The sequence below is a fragment of the Mustela putorius genome, unplaced genomic scaffold (assembly GCF_011764305.1).
Source record: "Mustela putorius furo isolate JIRA1106 unplaced genomic scaffold, ASM1176430v1.1 tig00003901_pilon_pilon_pilon, whole genome shotgun sequence".
NCBI classification, from domain to species: Eukaryota; Metazoa; Chordata; class Mammalia; order Carnivora; family Mustelidae; genus Mustela; species Mustela putorius.
Genome location: NW_025422049.1, coordinates 15049551 through 15076270, shown reverse-complemented (window position 1 = coordinate 15076270; position 26720 = coordinate 15049551). Strand labels below are relative to the sequence as shown.

The 26720-nt window shown below is 40.7% G+C and overlaps 1 protein-coding gene across 5 annotated transcripts in view; it reads right to left on the bottom strand.

Annotated features, from left to right (window-relative positions):
* DCX (doublecortin) overlaps positions 1-21748 on the bottom strand; it is a 103173-nt gene extending 81425 nt beyond the window's left edge. For 2 of the 5 annotated variants that reach the window (XM_004769081.3, XM_004769082.3), the window contains exons 1-3: positions 21633-21747; positions 19416-19801; positions 11829-12169 (exon numbers count right to left, since the gene is read on the bottom strand). In XM_004769081.3, coding sequence (XP_004769138.1) covers positions 11829-12169; positions 19416-19779 — 705 coding nt within the window. In that variant the 5' untranslated portion in view covers positions 19780-19801; positions 21633-21747. Of the gene's footprint in view, positions 1-11828; positions 12170-19415; positions 19802-21440; positions 21613-21632 lie in introns of those variants that run through there. The other 3 variants (XM_004769080.3, XM_013064850.2, XM_004769079.3) reach the window with 2 other exon arrangements.
* Between the last annotated feature and the right edge of the window lie 4972 nt (positions 21749-26720).

The following is a 26720-nucleotide window of genomic DNA, read 5'->3' as shown; positions in this document are numbered from 1 at the left end:
AATGATTCCCAAAGTGCATTCTACCATATGGTCACTGTTTTTTGTTTTGGTTTGGTTTTTTGTTTTAAAGGTCTGGTGTTCAGACAGGTTTGGGGAACACTGGACTACACAAAATCAATTGGGTTTCTTTACAGAGGGTTTATGGGAGGTTTTTTCCTAAGAGGGGAATATACTATGCAATGTTACTAAACTTATTTGATCAAAGAACTTTTGATTGGACTAGTATTACATGTGACACAGTTTTGGGAAATGTGTTCTAAACTGATAGGATCTAACATGATAGTGAGGATTGATTTATGAGAGCTTTGCCAATTGAATCCATAAACTGAGATCAAGGCTCTGAGAAAAATCAGACTCCAAAAAAGAACTGATTTATCTGGGTATGGAGCTTTAAGTTATACTGTAGGTTGGAGCACAATTGGACAAATGACTAGCTTTGCCTAGTAAAATGCGTATATGACATAAGCTATTTCAGAATGGCATTTTAGCAACCATGTCTAACACAAGAGCTAGCAGAGAGTAATGCCCTAGGAAGATAGGATACTGGACAGGCAAGTTATGATAGATCTGAAGCATGGGAAGTGACCAAGAATCATCATATCCCACAGCCTGACCCAGTCATAACTATCTGCTTGGTTGCCTCTGAGGTCTTCCTGAGCCAGGCCCTGCCCTCTGATCTGTTTCTGGCAATAATCACTGACAATCAGATAACCTGGATTTGATTGGCTTCATGGCCTAAATATTCACCTGAAACAGACCTTGTCTGCCACGTTTAAAACAGCTGCACACTCTTACCATAAATTCTTAACTTCTCTGGACCTATCTTCATCTAGCTCTCCATGGCTCTAACAGTTCCTAGGCTTTTCCTCCTACCCATCCCTTTAACGTAAATATTCCCATCGTCTAGTGCAAAAGGGGAAGTTAGATTATAAGAATGAGAAGGATTTGCTATATACTTGCTGGCTTGAAGATGGAGAGAGCTATGTGAGAAGGATGTGAGTAGCTTCTACAAGCTGGAAATGGCTCCCAGCTAACAACCAGCAGGGAAAAGGGGACCTCAGACCAACAGATCCAAGGAACTTAATTCTGACATAAAAAACTGAATGAGCCTGGAACTGGATTCACCCAAGAACCTCCAGATGAAAGCTTAGCCTATCTGACATCTTGACTTCAGGTCTGTGAAACCCTAATCAGAGAACCCAACCAGGTCTGTTTTAACTCTGACCTATAGAACTGTGAAGTAATAAATGGATGCTGTTCTCAGCTACTATGTTTGTGGTAATTTATTACGTAGCAGTAGAAAATTAATACGTATCCAAATTCAATTAATCACAAAGCTTTCCAGTTACTACCTCCCAAATATTTCTTGAATCTGTTCTCTCTTTTTCTATGTCCATTACTACTGCCTGAGTTTGGATTCTTCTATTCTCCTTCCTGTACCATACAACACAGCCTCCTACTTGGCCTCCCTACTGGCCTTGTCTTCCTCAAATCCAAAGCAAAAGAGTTATTTACCCAAACTGCTAATCTGATTATGTCATTCTTTTGCTTAAAATCCTTCAGTGGCAGGACCCCTGTGTGGCTCAACTGGTTAAGTGTCTGACTTCTAGCTCAGGTCATGATCTCAGGGTCCTGGGATAGAGCCCAGGGTCTTGCTCCCACTTAGCAGAGTCTGCTTCTCCCTCTCCCTTTGTCACTTCCCCCAACTCCTGTTCTCTGTCTCTCTCAAATAAATAAATAAGCAAAATCTATGAATGAATGAATGAATGAATGAATGAATAAAATCCTTCAGTGGCTCCTCGCCCTACAGGATAACATCCAAGCTCTGTATCATGGTTTACAAGGTTGTTTTTGTACCTTGACCTTGACATCCTCTCAGCTGCATCTTCTGCCACACATACCTTGCTGTTTATCCTGCAACACAGGGTTTCTCAACCCTAACGCTACTGAGATTTTGGGTCAGATCATTCTTTGCTATGGAGAGCTGTTCCGTACATTGTAAGTAAGATGCTTAGCAGCATCCCTGCCCCCCACCAACTAGTTGCCAATAGCCCCCAACACCAATTCATGACAACCAAAAATGTCTCTAGACATTGCTGAATGGCTCCTGGGGTGAAAACTGCCCTGGTTGAAGATCATGAGGGACATGCTGTGGTTCCCTACACAGCTGGGTATTTTTTCAGGGACTGATTGGTATCACAATAGCTGGAAAGGGTATGGTTTATGATATCGGAGAATAAAAGTATTCTAAATCTAGGAAAAATATACCAGGATTCTGGAATCCCATTTGATATACTTTTTTTATTTTTAAAATTTTTTTATTAATTATATTTGTTAACATATAATGTATTATTAGCCCCAGGGGTACATGTCTGTGAATTGTCAGGCTTACACACTTCACAGCACTCATCATAGCACATACCCTCCCCAATGTCCATCACCCAACCACCCTTTTAAAAGTTAAGTAATTTTGGTGGTTTGAGGGTAGTCTGTGACTCTTGCTACTAGGACTCCCTTCTATTTAGAAGACATCTTTGATTCTGGAGAATTAGAAGGGCTAGGAAGGGACTAAGATAAATGGAAATCACTTCTTCGTATTTACTCTAGCTTTAAGAAAACTTATGAAAGGGACATTCATGTTTCCTTCTATATTGTTTAGGCAAGAACTGTGGGCCAAATCTCTACACAGAAAGAAGAGTGAATTGTTTGAAGCACCCCTTGCAGAACATGTTTTAGGAACATGGGCTTTTAGGGGACAGGAGAAACCCCAGCACCAATAATTCCATTACTAGGTATGTATTTTAAAGAAATGAAGATATAGGTCCACACAAAAAGTTATACACAAATGTTCATAGCAGCATTATTAAAATAGCCCAAAGATGGAAATAACTCAAATATTCATCAACCAGTGAATGGATAAATAAAATGCAGTAAATCCATGCAATGGAATATTATTCATTCATAAAAAGGAATGAAATCCGGATACATGCTACAATATGGCTGGGCCCTGAAAATGTATGCTAAGTGAAAGAAGCCAGTCACCAAAGAAACTACATGTTGCATGACTTATTTATATTAAATGTCCAGAAAAGGAAAATCTAGAGATACAGAAAATAGATTAGAGGTTGCTTAGGGCTGGTGGGGCTATGGGGTACGGGGTGGGTAGCTAAAAGGTACAGGATTTTTTTTCAGATGATAAAAATGTTGTTGTTTTTTTTTTTAATTTGACAGACAGAGATTACAGTAGGAAGAGAGGCAGGCAGAGAGAGAGAGAGGAGGAAGCAGGCTTCCCACTGAGCAGAGAGCCTGATGTGGGGCTTGATCCCAGGACCCCAGGATCATGACCTGAGCCGAAGGCAGAGGCTTAACCCACTGAGCCACCCAGGTGCCCCAGATGATAAAAATGTTTTAAAATTAACTGGTGATGCTTGCACATATCTATGAATATATTTAAAATTATGAATTGTACATGTTGAATGGGTGAAGTATATGGTATGTAAATTATATCTCAATTAATCTATTACTGAAAAAGTAACCCAAGCAGTTCAGGGCCTTTCCCTACATCTCCTGCTCCAATCCTGCTTAGCACCACTCTAAAGGAATAGGACATGGGCAAAGTAAGTCTGGTTGGGTCTGGGATGTGAGTCAGTAGTCTAGAGCACTGACAGGAGACACTGCCAAAGAACAATGGTTCCTTTTATCTTCTTTTTCTACTTAATGAGGCTTAGTCAGCCTCATTGCTATAGCAGGGGCCTTGGAGTGAGTTAGTATTTCAGAGCATCTGTACAGGAGAAGCTTCCATGCTGTTAGTTTACATCCACAGCTCCTGGAAGTTCTAGAAAACTTCAGAGTAGTTGGCTGCTAACTTTTGATGACAGGATACCTCCCCCCCACCCAGATAGGAGAATATGGGCTATTGCTATTTCTAGGCATCATATTAAATTCAAAATTGTTTTTTAAAAACTGTCTTCTATTTTCAATAGATCATGCTGGAAAAATTAGTTATACTAATTAATAAACAAATTAATAAACAAATGCCCCTAACATACACACCAAAAATGAACCTTGACCTTACCTCACACCATACACAAAACTGAACTCAAAATGGATCACATACCTAAATATAAGAGATAAAACTGTAAAACTTCTAGAAGAAAACATGGTAGAAAATTTTGAGCACCTTGAGTTATTAGCTATGATACCAATGCATACTGCATAAAAGAAAAATTAATAAAAAATTATAAATTAGACTTCATCAAAATGAAACAAATGCTCTTGAAAAGTTAAGAGAGTCATTCAAAAGATAAAAAGACATGCTACAGACTGGGAGAAAACATTTGCAAATTGCATATGTGATAAGGGACTTGTATCCAGAATATATAAAGAATTCTTATAATCCAATAATAAGGAAACAGATAACTCAATGTAAAAATGGTCAAAAGATCTAAATAGACATTTTTCAAAAGAAGATGTACAAATGTCCAATAAGCATGTGAAAACATATTTGGTATCATTAGTTATTAGGGAAATACAAAAGAAAACCACAATGAGATACCACTTCACACCCACTAGGGTGACACCAGTAGAGGCAGACAATAAACAGTGTTGTTGGCAAGGATGTGGAGAAAACAGAATTCTCATTCATTGCTGATAAGGATTTAAAATTGTGATGCTTCTTTAGAAAACATTTTGGCAGTTCCTTAAAGTTCTAAACATACAACCCAGCAATAACACTTCTAGATGTTTACCCAAGATAAATGAAGTCCACATAAAAAGCTGAACATGAATGTTCACAGCAGCATCATTCATAATAACCAGAAGGCGGAAACAGCCCAAATGGCCATCAACTAATGAATTAATAAATAAAACAAGATATTTTCATACAATGGAATATTATTCATCCCTAACAAGTAATGGAGTACTGCTATGATACGACATGATGAAACTTGAAAACATGCTAAGGAGTAAACCACAATAAATCACTTTATTTTATGATTCCATTTATAATGAATGTCCAGAATGGGCAAAACTGCAGAGACAGAAAGTAGATAAGAGATTTACTAGGGATGGGACAATTGGGGATTGAAGCATGATGTCCACAGGGAGTACTGTGTGTGTGTGTGTGTGTGTGTGTGTGTGTGGTGATGATATGAAACTGTTCTAAAACTGACTGTAATAATGCATGCACAAGTCTGTGAATATGCTAAAGACCACTGGATTGTACACTTAAAATGGGTAAATTGTATGGTATTGGAATTTTATCTCAGTAAGCGTATTTTCAAAGCTGCATTTGGAGACAATGCTTTTCTTCCCACTTTAAGGAAATGACAACAGTGAGAAGGATGAAAAGGATGAAAACTAGCCATGAATGATAAGAGGCTAGTTACTTCAATGGCTGGCCATAGAAAAATCTTCATCCCTGGGTCAATCTCCACTTGATGATCCTCTTCAGTTTACTCAAGAAATAGCTCTGATGTTAACTTTCCCTAACAGCAGTGATCCAGCACTGAAAATGGCACCACGATGGTGGAGACACCTTAATCATGGCACTGTCAAATGCCTGTCACAATTTTGGCAGGCTGGCTTTTAGCTTGTATTGTTTTATGATTCCTCCACCCTCTACACCTCATGTCATCCACTGGAAAGAAAAAGAGGTCAAAGCAAAAATTTTAAGTTTGAAAATATTCTTTGGTCAAGCTATCACAGAAATTGCAAGAAAGATCTGAAATTGAGAATGGCACAAATACTGTAGGGATCATCCTAGGACACAACATACCCACCCAAGTGAGTAGTACATCACATCGGAGATCCTGGGAGCACAGAGAATTGAAGGTCATTGAGAAGACTAGTGTCTTGATGAAAAATATCTAGATGGAAACAACACCGTGAGATAAATACTCTGTTCTCATGAAGCTAGAAGTACTCTTAAAGGTCATGTACATATCTCAAAACCTAAGACCTGGAGAAGAGATGTGATTGGCCCCATATCACATGGTTAGTGGAGAGCTGAGTGACTACGAGAACTCAGGTCTCTGAATCTAAGTTTAGGGCTCCTTCCATAGGCTGAATGTTGGATATCAACAGACTAGTCAGTGTGGGAGACTGGAATTTTATGCCAAAGCTTTTGAAGGAAATGTCCAAGCCCCACTTCACTCCTCAGAGCCAAGAGCATCTCACCAACAATAAAATTCAAAGAGGATAAATTACTGAAGAAATAACCAATTGCCAAGCTACACTTAGTCCTTTCTTTCCTGAAGGATGGCATATTTGTTGTTTGGCTACCACCATCACAGGCTCTCTTTTAAAGCACAGAATCTACCTCAGTGTGAGACACCTTGATGTATACACTACATATGGCAAGGTAGTTTGCAAACTGTCTCCTTTCAAAGAGCCCAGCCTGGCTTCCCATATTTGCTCTTTTATACTTCATGCTCAGGCCAGTCTTCTCAAAGTCTGTCTCCAGGAATTGAATCTGTGGAAGGTTGGGAAAGGGGGGATCTTTTGATAAGACAAACATCATCTTTCCAGCCTTCACTGGCTCAAGAGAAAGTCAAGGGTAAATGACCTCCATCTTGGGGCATAATTTATGGCCACATGGCCTTTTAGATTGAGCCCAATGTTGGCTGAAAGTCATAACACTAGGAGGAGGGAGAGGTTGGCTTTGGGGGAGTTGGAGGCCAGGGAATCTAAATAAGACCAGATGTGGCTGGAGGGGGCAGAGATGATGGGGGATTGGCTACACAAGCAAAATAAAGACATATTCACCTTGAGAAATGCACTCAACATTTTCAAGGTTAAATCCAACTTGTCTTCCTGTATTTTCTGTGATTGCCTTTGTGCTTGCAGCACTCAGTTATTTAGTTAAGCAAGATGGAGCAAGTTTTTTTCTGGAATACTTAACAGCCACTCAAACATCCTCTGTGCTCTCATTTTTCCTCTTTCATCATCTTATGGTTCAAAACATTTCGTAAAACTCCTGTTCTAGCTTCCAAGGCTATGGGTAATCTTGGAATCGGCTTAAAACCCTTTCACATTATTCTGAGACCTACAATTCCCCATCCAAGTAGTTGGTACTAGAAAGACAGAGACAGAGACATAAAATAAATTCACTCAATTTAAAACTGGCCTAACAAAGCTAACACACATACTAACGGCCATATTTATCACTTGGGCATGCGTCTTGAGGCAATGATAAATCTTTGACTGCGCAGACCTTGGATGTGGACAAAACTGAGACCAGAGATGTCAATAAGTGTAGCATGAATATGGATGGGGTGCGGACCAGCTGCACCCCTGTTTAAGATGCCAAAAAGCTCAGAGTCTATTATTAAAGCTCTGCATCTCTAATGGAAGCACCATGCTCTGTGCTTCACAGAAATGAATTTAAGGTTAGACTACAGAGCTACTGCTATCAAGTAAACCAGGAATTTGGGTTCTAGTTTTTATGCACCCATGACCTTTAAGCATAAACATGTGGCCTGCTTATAGAAATTAATATTTGGATAATTTTGTCAACACACTGCAACAACCACTCCAGCTGCCAAAGAATAAAAGAACAACCTCACCAGAGAATTAAAAATATGCATCATCATCTAGACCTTCATATCTTCCCTGATCTCCTGGAAATCCATTACAGCCCACGGGAGTAGCAAGGGTGTTGCCAATTACTCATTTCATTAGCAACTCCTTTAGGTGAGGAATAAATTGAGACCCCTTTGTATTAATGATGGTTAGTTTCCCTGTCTACACAGAACCCAAATATCTCAGAGGCAATGGGTAAGGAAATCTGTTTTCCATACTGACAAAACTTAAGCCCTAAAAAGATCAAGGGCTCCAAAAGCCATCCAGACAAAATAAAAACAGAGAGAAAGAGATGACAGTCCTGTCTGCAGATTCCCCATCAATCCTCGTAAGCCCATCAATCAAATGGCACACACAAGGACAGAAGCAACAGTAAATCTGGAATCATCAACTGGGCTGTTTTAACTGATCATTATTTAAACAATGAGGCAGAAAACCACGTGATTTTTGTCTACTGGGGATCCGATCAGAACAAGGCCAAAATGAAGTGATGGTCTTGATTTCATGATTAAAATGTTCCATAACAAAGAGCCTTGACTGTGCATTGTCCTTTCTGCCTAGTGCCACATTTAGCCAAATACAGACATGGACTATCCAAGCAAGTCCAAGCCATTGCAACACATGGGCCTTTAGCCTGCATGGAGGAAGATCTTATTCCCAAGCAGCAAGAATACCCACCAGTAATCAAAGTGACTGACAGGTGTTAACATTAGAGATGTCATTACCAGTATTGGGGAATGGGCTGGGCTCCAAAATTTTGAGTTTGGCTAACTTTCAGTATATTCAGCACCTATTTTGTAATTAGTAGGTTTGTCCCTGTACCCCCAAATTTTGTTATTTAATGTCCTTGCTGTAACCGCACAACGATGTTTGATTTGTGGGTTACCCCATGCATACCAATCTTACCAGTGAGGTTAGGGTAGTTAGTTCCTAATCATTCAGCATCTTCTGTAAACAGCATTTCCTCATGTGCTCTGCAGAATATATATATTATACATATATATATGTATAATATATATATTCTATAAAAAAGGTTTGTGGTTAAATAAAATTGGGAAATCCTGGGTCTAAATTAAATGGGTTTCCTTCCTGCAGGACTTCTCAGAACATTTAATGTGCCAACGAGCACTGTGAATCTCTAAGAAAGGCATATAATTTGCAGCATTTCACCACATTATTTGACCACAGAACTGTTTTATGAAAAGCTGCTGGGGAGCAGGAGATGGGGACAATTTTTAAAATATACTCTGGAAAATGTTGTCTTAAAGGTCTGCCCTCCATGATTTCCAAGTAAGTAACAAATAGGAAGGAGCTCCCCAGGGGCAATACACACTCCTTTGGAAGTCTCCTATCTTTTCTGATGGACGAAGGATAGTGTTTGGGAACAGAGGGCTTCTCAGGACATCTCAGAACATCTATCTGAGCCATATGAGAAACTCTTTGTCAGTCCATTCAATCAACAATCACATATAGAGATTCCAAGGGGCACCTGGGTGGCTCAGTGGGTTAAACCTCTGCCTTCAGCTCAGGTCATGATCTCAGGGTCCTGGGATCGAACCCCGCAAGGGGCTCTCTGCTCGGCAGGGAGACTGCTTTCCCCCTCTCTCTCTGCCTGCCTCTCTGCCTACTTGTGATCTCTCTCTGTCAAATAAATACATTTTTTAAAAATCACATATAGAGATTCCACAACATACCAGCAGCTGAGCATTAAAAAAAAAAAAAGAAAAAAAAAAGTTTGAGACTGCTTTAACTTTGCACAGTGAAGACAGAGCTTACAGAGATAATAAGATATTAAAAACAGGCCTTAAAAGATAACCCCAGGGGTCCAAGTAGGCAGAGGGAGACATTTTTTTTCAGGGAGGGGTGAGGGGCAGAGGGAAAGAAAGAGGGAGAATCTTAAGCAGGCTCCACGCCCAGTGCAGAGGCCAACATAAGGCTCGATCTGAGATCATGACCTGACCCAAAAATCAGTAGTTAGACTCTTAACCAACTGAGACACCCAAGCACCCCCAGAGGGAAATATTTTAATGAGAATGAACTATATAGAGAGGCAAGGATGCCTGCCAAGACATTGTTCTGCTCCCCTGAGCACTGTTTCACAATGTTTCTAGACACACATTATGTCATACATTGACATTTTGTAATGTGCTCCCCAAAGAAATGGGAGTCAGTGCTTGAAGGAGTTGGAGAAAACGTGCTGTTCTGTGTGGCTTGCTGTAGGATGAAAATCCACCCATCACTGGACTGGAGCTCGCTCACCTGGGAGAGAGGGATGTTGATTCATTTAACCTTGAGAGCAACCCCAGAACGCCAAGATGTGGTATATTGCTACAAAGTATTGGAAATTCATTCTAAGAATGACGGCGGTAGAGTGGAGGGGAAAGAAATATTGTTTATTGATATATATGTAAATTCTTTATCAACTTACATATTTTGTATCATTTAATGATGAATTAATTGTATGCATACATATTTACATCTTGTGTTTTAATTTACAGAGTGCTTTCACATCCATTATTTCTTTTGATCTCCAGGAGAATTCTGCGAGCTTGAGTGGTGCAGGTGTGACCAGCCCCTTTGCACAGAGAAGCAGAAGGCTTTGGATAGTTAAGTGATTAGCCCAAGGTCACACAGTAAGTTGCAATATTAATACTAGAAACCAAGTCTTCAGATTCCCAGTCTTATGTCCTTGATTTGTGTTTGTCATACATTACTTCAAGAGACTGAAAGTATAGAGAAGTAAACTTATGCTCAATATAAGGTGAATCTTTCTAAAACTCACAGCTTTACAACAGTGGACTAAGCTGAAATGGTTATAGAGTATACCCTTGCCATAAGCAAGAGATTAAATATCATGGCTTCTCAGGTCCCTGTCAATGCTAATATCCAGTGATCCTAAAATTCCTAGGTTCTATTTCTCCAAGATGAGGTTTCCAGTGATTAAACCTATTCCTGGGAAGCTCCTATTTATTATATACCTGGTCCTCAGGAAAGAGATACTCTTTGAGAGATGCTGAGGAGTTCAGACTTTTCCCACTGTGGGTAAATTCATTGCTTTGGTACAACACACACAAATTACATACAACCAATGATTCCAGGTGTTGCTCAGATCACAAAATGAGGAACAGATAGAGGTCCCAAATTTAGAAATGTTCTCACATACCTGAGTTTGAGTTTTACCAGAAATGTAAAATCTTGAAACACCACGGTCTATGTCAGAAATTTTCGGAGGAGCCATAGTTCTGCATTTGAACACTCATCAGTCACACTGATGCATAGAGTCTGCTTCTTTAGAATCTATCTAGTTGTTCAAACACCAAAGATATTTTAAGGGGTAGAAAGTATGGACTGATAATAATTCACAGTTGTCTTCTCTGATGGGAGACCAGGATTTCCTTTGGAGCCACCAGAACCAGCCACTGTTCCAATTCCTTTGGAACGTATTTTGTCATACAATTACAGCTCCCTATGCTCAAGAGAATGGTGCATCTGTCTGATGGAGACGCCTGGCTGCATTCTTTCCCAGATATTAATATAGGTGGCACTTTAGTAGCATAACCAATGACATGAAGAACCTGATTTGGAGAGGAACAGATGGCAGCATCTTTCTTGGGCTAATTTTAGGATCCTGAAATAGTCCCTTTCTCACACAAAACCATCAGTGGAACCAAATTAAGACAGCTATGTCACATGGAAAAGGGAGAAAGAAAAAACGTGGTCTAGTGTGAGGCAAAGACAACGAACCCAACACTTCAGTGCTCCCCCTGTATCTGAGTCCTTTCATCAACTATGAGGGGTTATTTCAACCTCTTTTCACCAGAATGGACCCTGAACACAAACAAGAGACTGCCTCAGAAGAAAGGAGCCAACAAATCTTATTTTGAATCATATGCATCGGATGATCAAGGTTGCATTGCATAATAGCTACATTATTATTCATAAGAATGTGTAGGACCTAGATTCTAGGTCCTCTGCTTAGCAGACCAGAAATTTGAGGTTAAGTGACCATTCAACTTGAAAAGACAGAAGCAGAATGAATTTCAAAGGCTCAGACATATGGTCCATTGCTTGGTCTGCTGAAAAGACCTTTCTTCCCAGGGAGATTTAAAATATCAGGTAGCGATAATGGAGATGGAGGAAGAGACCCCCCCCCCCAACCCACCCAAAAATGATGCCTCAGGTACAGGGTGGGCATCCAGGTATCTGGCACAACTGAGAAGAAGAGTACTTTGAAAAAAAGTGCTTACCTGTTTTCCATCCAGTGTGTAGAGTTTTTTGACAACCCCAGTCTCCAGCTTGATGGCTTCAGTGATATCAGTGAGGACTTGCTCAAAAGAGTGGGCTGTCTTCTTGTTCAGAAGCACACGTACAGCCTTCCGAGGCTTCACCCCACTGCGGATGATGGTCACCAGCTTGGGGCGCACAAAGTCCTTGTTCTCTCTGGCCTGGGCACTATTGCTGCTAGCCAGGGACTGGGGGGCTTTCATATTGGCAGAAGTCTTCACGTTGACAGACCAGTTGGGATTGACATTCTTGGTGTACTCCACCTTTTTAAAGAAGTTGTCTGAGGAACAAACGTAGCTTTCCCCTAAGGGAAGAAATAAGTGGTAATTAGTTGAATAGCAGATACTTGGACTATTATAACCAAACTAATGCACACTGACCTTGGAGTAGGACTTTTGGATATATGGTGATAGTAACCAACCGTAGGCAAAATTTCTAATTGGACTGTCTCTCTAACAACTCACCTCGTTTCAAATTCAAGGGCAAGTCATCAGCAAAACATTCTTCATTACAATGGCATACCTAAGTTGACAAATGCTATAAAGCTAAGGGTTTCAAGGACAATGAACACATCTAAATATAATTGAATAAACCAGGTTCTTAAGCTTTGTAGGATTTTATTGCAGTTGAAATGCCTATGTCAGTTTCTCAGATGTTTGTTAATATCTAGGAGGCATTACTGGAGTGTTTTTAACATGTCTCTATTTCTTAATGTTCCTGTCCTGTTTCTGAACTCACAGCCCCATTCCATGGTTATAGTATAAACCAAAGAGAACTCTCAGAATGAATACAGTTTATTCCAAGTTAAAGTGACCCAAGTGTCCTTGCATATTGGGCATAGAGTTCATATTTGTCAAGAAGCCAGATTGTCCTTTGCACAGAGTATATGGCTAAGTAGTAGAATACTGAAATGTGAAATGTGTGTGTGTATGTGTGTGTGGTGATTATGTATGTGTGTATAGTTGTGTCCTCTACTGCTCACCTCCAAACCCAAGTGGAAAAACTGTTTAAATAACAACATGTACACACACACACATACACACACACACCGCTGCTTGTGTTTGCAAATCTAGTCATTGCTTGAGAAATACTTTCCTCTGTTTCCACCACCCAACCCTCATCTTTCCATTTTCCTAAACACTACACCCTCAATCTGTGTGTTCAAGGCCATCTTCACCAGGGCTCACCCTTGACTGCCACAAGTAATGAGGTGGAGATGTGAGAATACATTATACAGCCAGATTTATGGATTGGAGGAATCTAGTATAATTTTCACATTTACCTTGGGCTGGAGGAAATGACTAATACAGCGGAAGAAACACAGGGGCCAGAGGCAAGGGGCAGGAGCGGGGGATTAGACACCTGGAACTAGAAGCTAGAGAAAAGAGGAAGAGAGGTAGGCTCAGCCTGGGGGAGAGAGAGTATTGGAAAATGTTTCGTAAAACACATTAGCCTCAAGGTATACAAAAGTTCATCCAGAGGTTGAGCTGCAGAAAACTAGTGTGAGTTAATCAGGCTTAACTCATCAGTAATAACTCTAAATAAATAAGTAAGTGAACCCTGGCCAGGGCAAAGAAAGCATTAAATACAATTATAATCTGATGGCTCTTCCTTTGGTCTCAGCAGGAGAACCACACAGGGACATTCAGAAGCACTGGGTTGATAATTTACTCCTTTTGCAAATATCGATTGCTTTGCTGTAGCACCAAATCCTTTAAGTTGTGTTAATTAATAAATTTCTCAGTTAGTGAGGAGAGAAGATTCAGTCAGATTCTCTAGGGCACTTTTGTGGACATTTATGTGTATGTGTGAAGGGGAAGGGTGAGGGGCTTCCAACACTGCCCTGAGTCCCAGAGGCTATTAGTCTTCTGTCTTGACAGGATCAAGGGATGGTTTATAGGTGAACATGGGCATCCTCTCCCACTTGGTGCACATGCGCGTGCACGCACACACACAGACACACACACCCCTCTGGGATGGAGTAGTCAAAGAACTCAGCCAAAAGAAACCCTAATTTCTCTGGCTCCCTTGCTGGCTAATCCAACCTAACCCAAGTGATTAGAGGCTAGGGTCTTTAGTTTGTGACTTAAAAGGGTGAAGGGGGCCTTTAAATTCCATTTATTCACAGCCAATATCCCCTACACCCTAGAAATGGCCCCTCACATTAGCATGCCACCAGATTCACAGGTACCTTCCAAGAGGCCAGTGCCTTTGAGTCAGATGTTTTCCATAACTTGTCAAGTACTTTAAGACTCTGACAACTGGTAGTGTAGAAATGTGTGAGGCTATATATTTATGATTTCACTCATCTACAGTCTCCTCTAGAGAGTCAGCTGTGTAGCCCTATTGGGACTCCGGACGTATTTTGCTCCCATCTCTTAAGCCTCTTAAGCCTCTGAACTATGAGTATGATTAACCACCCCCAGATGAAAATGAACATGATGGCAGACAGCTATAGTATCATATGGCACCAGGAACTTTCCGGAAGGCCCAGCTCTCAGCCAAATCTATGTTGCAGTCCTTCCAACAGTACATTTTAGTCTCTCCATTCTCTCCTTTTGGCCCCAATATGGAATAATGGAAAAAGAACAGCTGATGTGATGTCAGTAGGAATGGGGTCTCCAATACACAGTTGTGTGTCCTTGGGCAAATTACCTAACTTCCCCTGGCTTCAGTTGCTAGTCTGCAAAGTGGGAATGATAATAACAGTACCTACCTCACAAGGTGGGAGCGAGGCCCAAATCAGATGGTGGCTAGCAAGTGCTGATCCCAGAGCCTGGTGCACGGTAAGCACTTGATAAGACCCACCTCTCGTTATCATTAAACCCCTAATCTGAAGGAATGGAGAGAGAACAAGAAAGAAAGAGCAAGGAGGAAAGGAGGAAGAAGGGGCTGAGAGAAAGGAAATTAAAAGAGGAGGAGCAAAAGCCCAAGGAAAGAAAAGAGAAAGAAAAAAGAGAAAGCAAGGCGACAATTGGCTAGAACTGACAATCTGCTTCAGGATGAGGGGGTAAGGAAATGAAGTCATGGAAGTACAGCTGAAAGTGCAGGAAGGGAGCAAGCTGTGGGCTCAAGATGATCTAATGTCTACCTCCATTCACTTTCAGTAGGCCCCATTTTCAAAAACATTTAATGCATTCATGTTTCCTCAGTGCAGAAACACTTCTGACTGGGCTTCCTCCTCTTTGCCAGGGTTTCCTCACTCAAGAAGGAAAATATTAAATGATACTTTATTGTATCCTCATATCTATTAATGATGTGTCTCTCTCCCAGGTATCTTTAAATCCTTCTCCTTGGCGATGTGCCTGCTTTAGTAGCTAAAGGATAAATTAGTGGGAGGGTGGTTTCATCTCATCTCATCTCTTTTCAAATGAGATATGGCAAAGGAACTGGATCATAACTAGTGTCACCATTCAACTCAGATTTTCCAACAAGACAGTCCCAGTTGGAAATATTCTGTCCCATGGTCCATGTAATAATGCTCAAAACAGTACCCCTAAGATTGATATGGGTACTCACAAACAAGGAACTGGGGAAAGAATTGGTCAGGAAAGGAAGGAGAATGACTTAGAGATGGAAGACTAAGCAACACAAAAGGGAAAGTCACTGGTGGGTTTCATTCATTGACCCACTGGGAATATGACTAATACATATATGATCACAGCCTTCATGGCTTCACTGACTCTTTGTGTACCCAAGGAGCTGTGGAAAAGCTGATGTAAATAACCTGATTTGGGCCCCAAACTTTCCCCTTTTGACTTTCAGTATCTAACAGACAGTAGACTAGAGGTATTAGACAAGGAGTATCACAGGCCAGAGTGATTATTAACCCATTGTTTTTTATTTCATTTTATTTTAGTCTAAATATTTAACAAAGTGGCCATTTGAAAACAGTATGTTCTATGCTCCATCATTCCTTTAAGATCTAGAAAACAAAAAAGCAAAACAAAAACAAGGCCTTCTGTACTCCTAGGAACTCCTACCACTGTAGTTATCTGAAAGGAACCTCAAGATCACCTAATCCAGTATTTCTCAAGTTTAAGTGCTCATAAGAATCATCTGGGAACATTTATAAAAAGACAGATTTGGGAGCCCTAACCCTGGAGATTTTGATTCAGTAGATCTGGGGTGTGACCCAGGAATTGGTATTTTTCCAAGTCTCTGAAAGTTTGTGAAAGGAAGCCAGGTTTGGGAACCTCTGGCCATTCCAACCCTTCACTAGCATCATCATTACTTTTTTTTTTTTACATCACTAACAACAATACCTTGTAGCTATAGTTACAATGTAGTTATCGTAACAATACCTTGTAGCTATAGTTTTACCTTGTCAGTATGTTTTTCTATCTATTTCTCATTATATCCTCTCAACCACCCTGATAGATAATGAAGGCAGGTGTTACTAATCTCTTTCTACATATAAGAGTATTACAACAGGGACACAAGATGTGGCCTATACATGCAATGGAATGTTATTCCTCCATAAAAGGGGAAAAAGTGCTGATACAAGGCACAACACAGATAACCCTTGAAAACATTTTTCTAAGGGAAGGAAGCCAATCACAAAAGACCACATGATGTATAATTCAGTTTATATAAAATGTCCATAATAGGCAAATCTATAGAGACATAAAATAGGTAGGTTATTGCCTAGGGTTGGAGACAATGAGGGAAATGGGCAGTGACAGCTAATTGGTAAAATCTGGGTGAATAAAATGATCTAAAATTAGATTACAATGATAGTTGTACCACTTGGTAAATTTTCTAAAAATCATTGAATTGTACACTTAAATGGGTGATTTTTATGTTACACAAATTATACCTTAAAATGGTTGTTTTCTTCAAAAATGCTGTTTTGAAAAAGAGAAGGTTATTCACAGTGATGAAAAGGACAGACCTATGGTCATGTCGTTAGCAAGCTATAAACAAGGACAACTCAACAGTCATAGATACCCTTTACTGAGTGTTACTCTATGCCAGGAATAATAGTACACTTCATGCTCATAGTCTTATTTAATACTCAATTAGTTATTTCCACTTTACAGATGAAAAACTGAGGCTCGAGGAGTCTAAATGGTTTCCCCAAAATCACACGAGCTAGCAAGTGGCAGATCTTGGATTGACAATTTGATTCCAAGGATTTCTTTTCCTGTGATAACCTTCTGCCTCTATGACTGAACCAACTAACTCAGACTTTTCATCAGGAATCTTTCCAAACTTTTCTAGTGTGAAGTCTCTTGGGGAGCAGTGTGTATGAATGTCTTTAATCTTTCATTCAACCTCTTCCAATGGTGAACAAGGCGAGGGACTTTTCTCCTCCACTTCCTAGAAGGGAAGTTCGAAAGGACAAAACAGGAGAGAAACGACCCTTCCCTCTTTATCTTGCTTATCCAAGTACCCTTTCCCATCTGACTCTGTAACAGTGGGAAAATGGGTCACATTTCTTAACACTAGCCTAGGGATACCTCAGAATTTCCTTGACTGCATGGGCAGTACTCAGGATTGGGAGGGGGTTGAGGGCCACTACAGCTTGTGGTTGTAAATGCTATATGAATAAATCCAACTGAACCTTATTTACATTCTATATAACCCAGGATGTACTACCATGCATCCAAGGGAGGAATCCAATGTAGCAGGACTCCAAAGTGTCAGAAGAAATGGTGCAGTCTTCAAAATTACATTTATTATCTATACTGAACTGAGATTATCACAACACACACACACACACACACACACACACACACACATCCAGGAAGAAAAAGCAGTATCAAGGACTTGTCCCTGAGCAAGGTATGTTTAAAAAAATGGATTTGTGGGGGGAGATGTGTGCATGATACTTCTCATATATCAGACACAAGAACATTCTAATTCCTACTCTGAATACAATGTCCCTGGGTTCAGAATTCTGCCCTGGCATCTGTCATGGTCTTTAAAAAATCACAGCTAGGGAAAATGAGGACACACTGGGTGATTCAAAGTGCTTTGTGACAATTATTACAGAGACACCCCTCAAATTCACCCGAGATATGGATCTCACGGTAACAATACACATACCCTATCAATACTATGTTGGACAGCTCCCTTAACCTCACTCTGAGTTCTCCCAGTTTGCCCTGACTCTCCTTCAAGGCAAGGGCTAGGATAGTCAATCCTTGGATGTGCAGAAAAATCCTAGGATTAACCTCTGCCTGGCCATCCAGCACACCGTCCACATGGTCTAAGTCTTCTCAGCAATGTTTTTCAAGGTCAGCTATGTGGCAAAACCTCAGACTCGAATCCTGAGACCCAGATCCAGTAGCTGTAGGGACACTGTCGTATAGAAGTAACTGGCCCCAAATCACTTGACCTGACTTGAGAAACAGCAGCTATGTGTAAGAACATGGTCTCGTGCAACGGAAGCCCTCACGCTCCTTTGTCTGAGAGCACAAGAAACCTAGAAGCAGAGAAGAGGAGGCGGGGTATTCCCACACCAAGTCATTTAATGTGCTGATTCCTATTCCCTGTTGGCTGTTTCATAATTTGGTTTCCCAAGAGATCTGCCTGCTCTAAGCTCACCTGTGCCGGGGAATGGAAGCAAGGGGTGGGGGAGGAGGGAGGGCTAGAGAGTCGGAGAGAGGTCTGGGGAGGGTTATTTGCATGATCAGTTGCTTACATGTTACAGCCATTTAAAAGCGGGCATAGGGAGGCATCCACAATATGAAAGACTCGAAGAAGTAAAATATTAAGCACGTGTCCCAAGATCTAAATATTTTCTAAATAACCACCAAAAAAAAAAAAAAAGGTGTTGTGAGTGAGCAGGCTCTGGTAAGAGCAGAGACTTCTCTCATTTCTAAGTTCTCAGCAACCTTGTCATAACATTCAATTGTAAAACCAAAGTCTAGAGACGCTTGAAAGGAATTTAGGTACAGTGAGTCAGTTCCTATTCTAATAGAAAGAGTCTTTATTAAAATACCAGACATACCTCCTGCTTTCTTTGGTATTTCTCTCAATGATCTCAGCCTCAGGGACACACCCCAGAGTGGGCTTTTTAGAAGCGACAGCTGAGCAGTGACCACTTACCTAAAAGTATAATCCTTTGTGAATGTGACCAAGAGGTCCTGTTTTTAGGAGGCAGGTTTCCATGTGTTGCAATGTGCAAATAGCCTCTCAGCAGTCCAAAGGATATTTGGCTATCTTTCTGTGAACCCAGCCGAGGTTCCTTCCTCCTTTTACAGCCCTAATGAGTCGTGGTCTGCCTCAATAATGCTACTTAGAATTAATTATGAGCAAGATCTAGAGTAAATGACACAATTCAGATTTCCCTTTGTACCCCGACAGAGAAGCACAATGCATTGTTACCACCATCCACTATCCAATGCCAGCAGAGACCGAAGGCTGGGAAGGCTAATGGCTAATGGCCCTGTCAATGCCTACAGACTCAGCAGTAGCAGCATCAACTTGGCGTTCTGACAAATCTATCCCCGAATTCGTTTTTTCAGAGCACTCCAAGAAATGTCAGCATGGCCAAGGATGCCACCCCCACCCCCCACCAAAAGCCACCACCCTTGTTTTACCTTCCTCCAGTTCATCCATGCTTCCGATCTTCCTGGATCCATCAATGGTGTAAATGTAACGCACTCCCTGAGGCAGGTTGATGTTGTCAGACAGAGATCGAGTCAGGTCAGCCAGCAAAGCGTCAAAGCTGCGAAAACGGTCAGAGGACACAGCGTACACAATCCCCTTGAAGTAGCGGTCCCCATTGCGGTAGAAACGTACCTTCTTGGCTTTCTTCTCATTGCTCAGCGCCTGCAAGGTTCTGGTTCGGTAGAAGCTACAATGGGCACTGTGAGTGGGGCTGGGCAGCCCATTCATTCGTGAGCCTCGCATGTTCCTGGATGTCTTATCTCTTTCATCAAAATGTCCAAAATCAAGTTCCATATTTCGGTGGAACCTCAGACACCTGAGTGTTGGACAAAGGGGGGTGAAAAGAGGCAAGGAAAAAGGGGAAGAGGGGGAGAATTCAAATATTAGCCAGATCCAATTTTGCAATCTGCTGCTTGTAAAAAGAACTGGTTGAAAAAAGCCCGTGACCCATCTGCTGCTTGCCCCTGACCTGCAGGAATATTGATCTTAATAGACAAGAAGGAGGGGCTGGGGGGTGCTGCTGTGGTGGGGGGTTGGGGTGAGAGATAGGGAGGGAGGCACTCTGGGCGCTGTTCCAAACAGGGGAGAGGGAGGGATTTTGAAATCGCTTGAAATCCTGGGACTTATTGACAGTGGCTCCTATCAAATTGTAACTTCGGGCTAAATACATTAAAACTGGCATCTGTTTCCTCACACATGCCCACATGACTAACAGTTGTAAATGAATCCATAGCCCGACAAAATCCCCTTGAAGAGAATAGAAGGCGCTGGCTGACGTTCACATCTCCAGTTTAGGAAGCAATCTTTGTGCCTCAGTAAAAGGACTACGGAAGGGGAGGTTTTTCTTTTATTCCAAACCCCCTTGCCTACTCTAATGTGTGCATCCCTCCCCACCCGACCCCCCAGAATAAACCAGGATTCTCCTTTAAAGGGACAGCCTCCAGGGAATAGCTGGTGTCTTTGTACTATTCATCGAACCCTTTCCCCATCAAGCTGGGGCAGCTATCCAACATTCATAAGAAATAAGATTGGGGAAAAAAAAAGGATTAGAAAAATCAGTTATTTAAGAAGTTATTAGCTCTGCTTTCTCCCTGGTACCATTTGGTCACAAAATCCTTTCCTTTCTTTTTAATTTTTTTTTAACATGTGTTCTATCCCTCCCCAACAAGGCAGCCGCACCTCTTAATGGAATAATTCAATCGTTGAAAGATTCCCAAGTGAGTCCCTGGGAAGCATATGGGACCTTTCGAAACAAGCACACCTTTCATTGTTCTGGTTTTCTACGCTGACCGATGGTGCATTTGCCCCTCAAGGAAGCAATTCACCTCCAAACTTGCCTATTGCCCAGGTGCTTTAGCTGAGGCAAAAGATGGTCATTTGTCAGATTTGCTTTTTCCCCTTCTGCTGAGCCAGAAAGAGAGAGAGAGAGAAAGAAAAAAAAAAAAGAAAGAGAGAGAGAGAGAGAAAGGGCGAGAGAGAAACAGAGAAAGGGAGAAAGAATCAGAGAAAAAGGGAGAGAAATCCAAACATGAAACCAAACACAACAGAAGCCTCGAGCATTAGCAAAGGTAGTGACCACAGCCTAGGAACCCAACTATTAACATGCATCTCACAGATGGGGATAAAAGGACTCACAGAGCAAGCAGGGCTCAGCTGCTACACACTGCCACATCAAGATATTTGCAAGGGACCAGGAGGACAGGAGATAAAGGAGGACTGGTGCCTAGGAGGTTTGCCAGGCTTGATCCCCCTTTTCTTCCAATGTCACCATGACCTGTGCTGAGCTCAGCATTGTCTCTGTCAGACAACCTGCAGTGGTGAGAGACCCCACCTCCTCAAGACAAGTAGCAAGCATTTCCCCGGGCATGCCAGTAACACTTGGCTTTGCTTTAGAATCACGGGTGGTATTATTCTAAATCAACATCACAGTGAAAACAAATGAACATCGAACTCACTTTTCCAAAGGAAAATCCCAGGTAGAGGCTGAGGAAAAAATCCGATAGAATAAGGCAAAATAAAATTTAAGAAGAAAAAAAAAAAGGAGAAGGAGAGAAAGAGAGAGAGCTAGAGCGAGCCCTTTGCCTTGTGCTTTTACCGCTTGGCATCTGTTACATTCTGCCTGAAAATCACTGGAAAGCCCCACTCACCGGTTTTCTGCTGGTTGGGTGGAGATGCTGAGAGAAAGAAAACCAATCTCTCTATGCCTTTGTTGTCTGAGCTCCAAGCAAGAAATTCCTGCCAGGGTGGATAGATGCCTTCTAGGTCCTAGTGCCTTGTCCAGCTTCTCCCCTATAACTCAGGCTTAGTGAATCCCCCCAACTCCTATGATTAATTACATGCTTTTTTTTTTCAATTCACAGGCTGCATTAACAGCTAGAAAGGTTTCATTTATAACCAACAGGAAATTGCAGGGTGGCAAAAAGATTGCACAGGCAAGTGCAGAATGTTCTAATGAGCAATGTGCTAGTCCCCCCCCCCCCCACACACCCTCTTTTTTAAAGAGAATTGGCAATTTCATTTGGCCAAAACCTTGTCCTAATCTGCCTGGGGACCAGACTCAGGCAGTCAAACCAGGCATCTTAGAAATTGTAGCTCTCTGCCTCTCACCTTCTTGAGACAAAACAATCTAACCTTCGTTAGAAGGTTAGATTGAAGACATCTTTAGTTCATCCATCCAACAACTGTTTGTTTGTTTGTTTGTTTGTTTTTAAATAAGGTCAGTGGTGTAGACTACAAGGAAGAACAAAAAAGACAAGACAAGGGAAAAGATTTCCAGAATTTCATGGGGGATGATGTTGGCAAAAAACCCCAAAGACCTTTTAGCTTGCTGCAATAACCTGGTTAATAGGATCTGTGGCATTTACCTATGAGAGTTTGTGAGTTCAAATCCAACCCAGAGACCTTTCCATGGCTACAAGATAAACATTAATGGCTCCTCAAATTTCCTGTTGGTTATGAAGTGTCTTCTTTATATCAAATATGTTAGAAAAGGGATGGAAGCAACCACATTAAATGTATTAAATCAAATCAAACTATAAGAAAAAGAAGGGAAAGGTGAGAGAGTAAAGGAGGGGCGGGCTATCATCTTCACTAACAGAGGCTATGTGTATTAACAGGCAGAGTCTTGAAACACCATGACTCCATTGTCGCTTGGCTTCCAGAAAGCTCAGAGCTAATAGCAGGCTACTTAATGATCTTCTATATGATTCCTAATACAATTCACCCTCCTCTTTAGATATAGCTGTTGATGACTAGGTAAGCATTTTTTGATGCATGTGTTTTATTATAAGATGCCTCAAAGCAGGATTAAAAAAAAATGACATTCCTTTTCGGGAAGGTGTTGGCAAAGGAAGCCTAAGCTGTCCATGTCAGGGGGTAGACAGCCCCCATGTGCAACCTGCCTAGTCAAGGTTGTCCACCTTGCTGTTGCTCTTCTGGCTGCCAAATATCTAGCTCAGGGAACTGCCTGTGTCTGATGTGTTCTCTTCCATTTGTCTCTGCCTTACATTGTGGCCATCTCCAGAAAGATCAGGATTATTCAGGTCAAGGGCAGACACAAGGTATAAGGGCAGGAAAATATGGAAATTCTGGACAATAGTTGTAGCTTTCTGGTCCAGCAAGGTCAATGCCTTAATTTTTTTTAAATTGTACATCATAAGTGTTTCATAAATATAGGGTGATTGGTATTGTATCAGGACTCAAATATTTTTTTTTTATTTCCTGGGGAGGATAGAGGAATGGATGCGATGATAAAACTTAAACATAAAAGGTTTAGAATAAATTTTAGAAGGGATTTCCTCATGATCTAGACTTTGCAACATTACTGTGGAAGCTGCAGGTTGGCTTTAGGAGACCATCTGAGGTAGATGATTTTGTGTTTATATCCATCAAAGAGCAGACAGGTGAACAAGATCAAGGTTTCCCCTTGTGAGGTATGTGGATGTTAATGGGTGGTCTTTAAAAACAGACAAAAATGGTTCTTTGGTCAAAAATGTTTAAGAAGTGAGGGGATAAACTAAATTTGTTTTCTTTACCATAAAATTTCTCCTTTAATATGCATAAAATATGGCACGTGTCTCCAAAAAGGAATTCAGTATAAAGGGCTTCCTGCTTTAAATAAAGAAAGAAAGAACGAAAGAACGAAAGCCAGCAAGCTCAGGGGCGCCTGGGTAGCTCAGTCCGTTAACCATCTGCCTTCGGCTTAGGTCAGTTTCCCGGGGTCCTGGGATCAAGCCCCATATCAGGCTCCCTGCTCAGCTCCATCTCCCTCTGACACTCCCCTTGCTTGTGCGCGCTCTCTCTCTCTCTCTCTCAATCTCTCAAATAAATAAATAAAATGATAAAAAAAAATCCTCAGAACCCCTTTTTCCAGAGCATCTCATAGACTAATGTTTTGTGGATCAATGTTTTGCAAAAAATGAGCTAGATCATTTCACAAATATGCTTCCACTCAAAGAGCTCTCAGCTACTCATCAGGATTTTTCTCTCACTTCCTCAAAAAAGGAGAATCAGTGCCAGAAAAGAAGAACTTAGGCATGAGTCCAGGGATAGAGTATATCATTATATATGGGAGTTAACTTTGACATCAAGGGAGGGTCATGTTTGAGGTCTCAATGGAGTGAAGAGATTGAAGGGAAAAGATTGTGGGAAAAGTAGCAGTGAGACCTTTTTGAGTAATTCCCATGTGCTCACACTCACTGTCCCTGGAGAGATTAAAGACTCATTGAGACAGGACAAAAATCATGAGGGGAAAGACTTAGATCACTCTTGATATGTTATGGTCTTGGTTAATCAAATTCAGCTTAAAGATCAGGATCAAGTAGCACGACCATTCATCATACACACACACACACACACACACACACACACATACACAATAACTAGAGTACATTACCTATCAAAAACACAGAAAGTAGGATCTGGAGTAGGACAGTGTAAGCAACAGGAAGTGAAGCTGAAAATATATACAAACTGTTTACAGGAACCACAAAAGTATAAAGTACATAAGAATAAATCCAACAAATATGTATAAAACCTTTATTGAGAAAATCCTAAAATGATTGAAGAACATAACAGACATTGTAAATAAATGTAAAACCAGACCATGTTTATGGATGGCAAGAAGCAATGTTGTAAAGGTATCAACACTCCTTAAAGTAATCTATATCTATATATGAAGAAATTCAAATAAAAACCCCAAGAGAGGGCGCCTGGGTGGCTCAGTCGGCTAAGCCATTGCCTTTGGCTCGGGTCAGGATCCTGGAGTCCCGGCATCGAGTCCCAGGTCGGGCTCCCGGCTCTATGGGGAGTCTGCTTCTCCCTCTGACCTTTTCCCCTCTCACGCTCTCTCTCACTCCCTCTCTCACTCTCAAATAAATAAATAAAATCTTAAAAAAAAAACGCAAGAGAAATTTTTTGTGAAATTCATAAATATCTGTTGTGATGAAATACCTGTTATTGTAAGATTTAAATGAGTAAATATATGTAAAGTGCTTAGAACAAAGCCTGGCACATAGTATATATGATACAGGGATTAGTTTTTATTTTCCCTAAAATATTCACAGGGCATCTCCTTCATTTCTTTCAAATCTTTGCCCGAACAACTTCTCAACAAGACCCACCCAGACCACCCTATTTAAAGTCACAACTTTCTCTCTTGAGGAAGCACTCCTAATTTCCTTTATCCTGCTCTATTTTTTCCATAACATTTATCATCTTCCAACATACCTCTTTATTATGTTTATTATCTATCTTGCCAAATAGAATATAAGCTCCACAAGGCCAGAAATATTCTATTAGCTTAAATGAAATATAATTCATTACACTGATAGTAACATCTTTGTTTGTTTTTATTTTTTAGGATTTATTTATTTATTTGAGAGAGAGAATGTGTGTATGAGAAGAGGGAAGGGCAGAGGGAGGGGGAGAGTGACTCAAGCAGACTCCCTGCTGAGTGAATAGCCCAATGTGGGGCTCAGTCTTAGGAACCTGAGATCATGACCTGAACTGAAATCAAGAGTCGGGTACTTAACCAACTGAGCCACCAAGGCACCCCTCTTTATTTTTAATACTGTATTCAATAATTCTTTTTTAAAATTATTATTATTTATTTATTTGACAGAGAGGGAGAAAGATATATCACAAAAAGGGGGTGGGGAGAAGAAGAAGCAGGCTCTCCTGCGAAGGAGGGAGCCTGACACAGGACTCAATCCCAAGACTCTGAGATCAAGGCCCAAATGAAAATAGTCACCTAACTTAGCCACCCAGACACCACTTAATACTATATGCAATGCCTAGAACAATGTCTAATACATAGTAGGTCTGGGTATTTTTAAATTGGATTCAGTAAGGGAAGCATGGAATAGTCAAAAGGTAGTATTGGGACAATTAACTTTCATATGAAAAAAAATAAATTAGATCCACGCTTCACACCATACATAAAAATAAACTCCAGATGTCTTAAAGACCTGAATATAAAGAACAGAACTTTACAATTATTAGACTAAAATATGGGAGATTCTCTTTAAATCCTTGTGGTTTAAAAAAAAAAAAAAGATTTTTTTAAACCAAGACAAAAAGCAGAAATCTCAGAGGGAAATATTTGTAAATTTAATTACATGAAAATGTAAAGCTTCTGAAGGTGAAAGAAAGCATTCAAACATTAAAAGATAAGTAACAAATTGAGAAAAGATATTTGAATCTTATGTAACTAACAAGGAATAATGTCCTGAAATATATAATATAAAGTTATATCAATAAGGCAAAGGCAAAACTCCAATAGAAAAAAAAAATGAGCAAAGGATTAGTCCAGGTTGTTCACAGGAGAGGAAACCTTGATGGCCAGTAAACCTGTGAAAATATGCTCAACCTCTAAGGAAATCCTAGTTAAAACAGAAATTACATATTTTATAACCATTAGATTGGTAGAAATTTTTAAAATATGGCATAGCGGGTATAGACACAGACGAAAAACAGCTGGAACTCCCATACAATGTTGGAGGAAACAAATTGGTACAATTTTGTAGAGCAGTTTTGGGCAGTAGCTAGTAAAGTAGAAAATGTGTATCAATCTATAATCCAGAAATTTCATTTCTAGATGTCCATGCTAGGAGAATGCTCGCACATGGGTTCAAAGAGACTACTACAAGGATATTTATAAAGGTGTTATTTGAAATCTGTGAAAAAATGGAAACAACCCAAACGCCCGTCATCAGCATACTAATTTGATTAGTGGT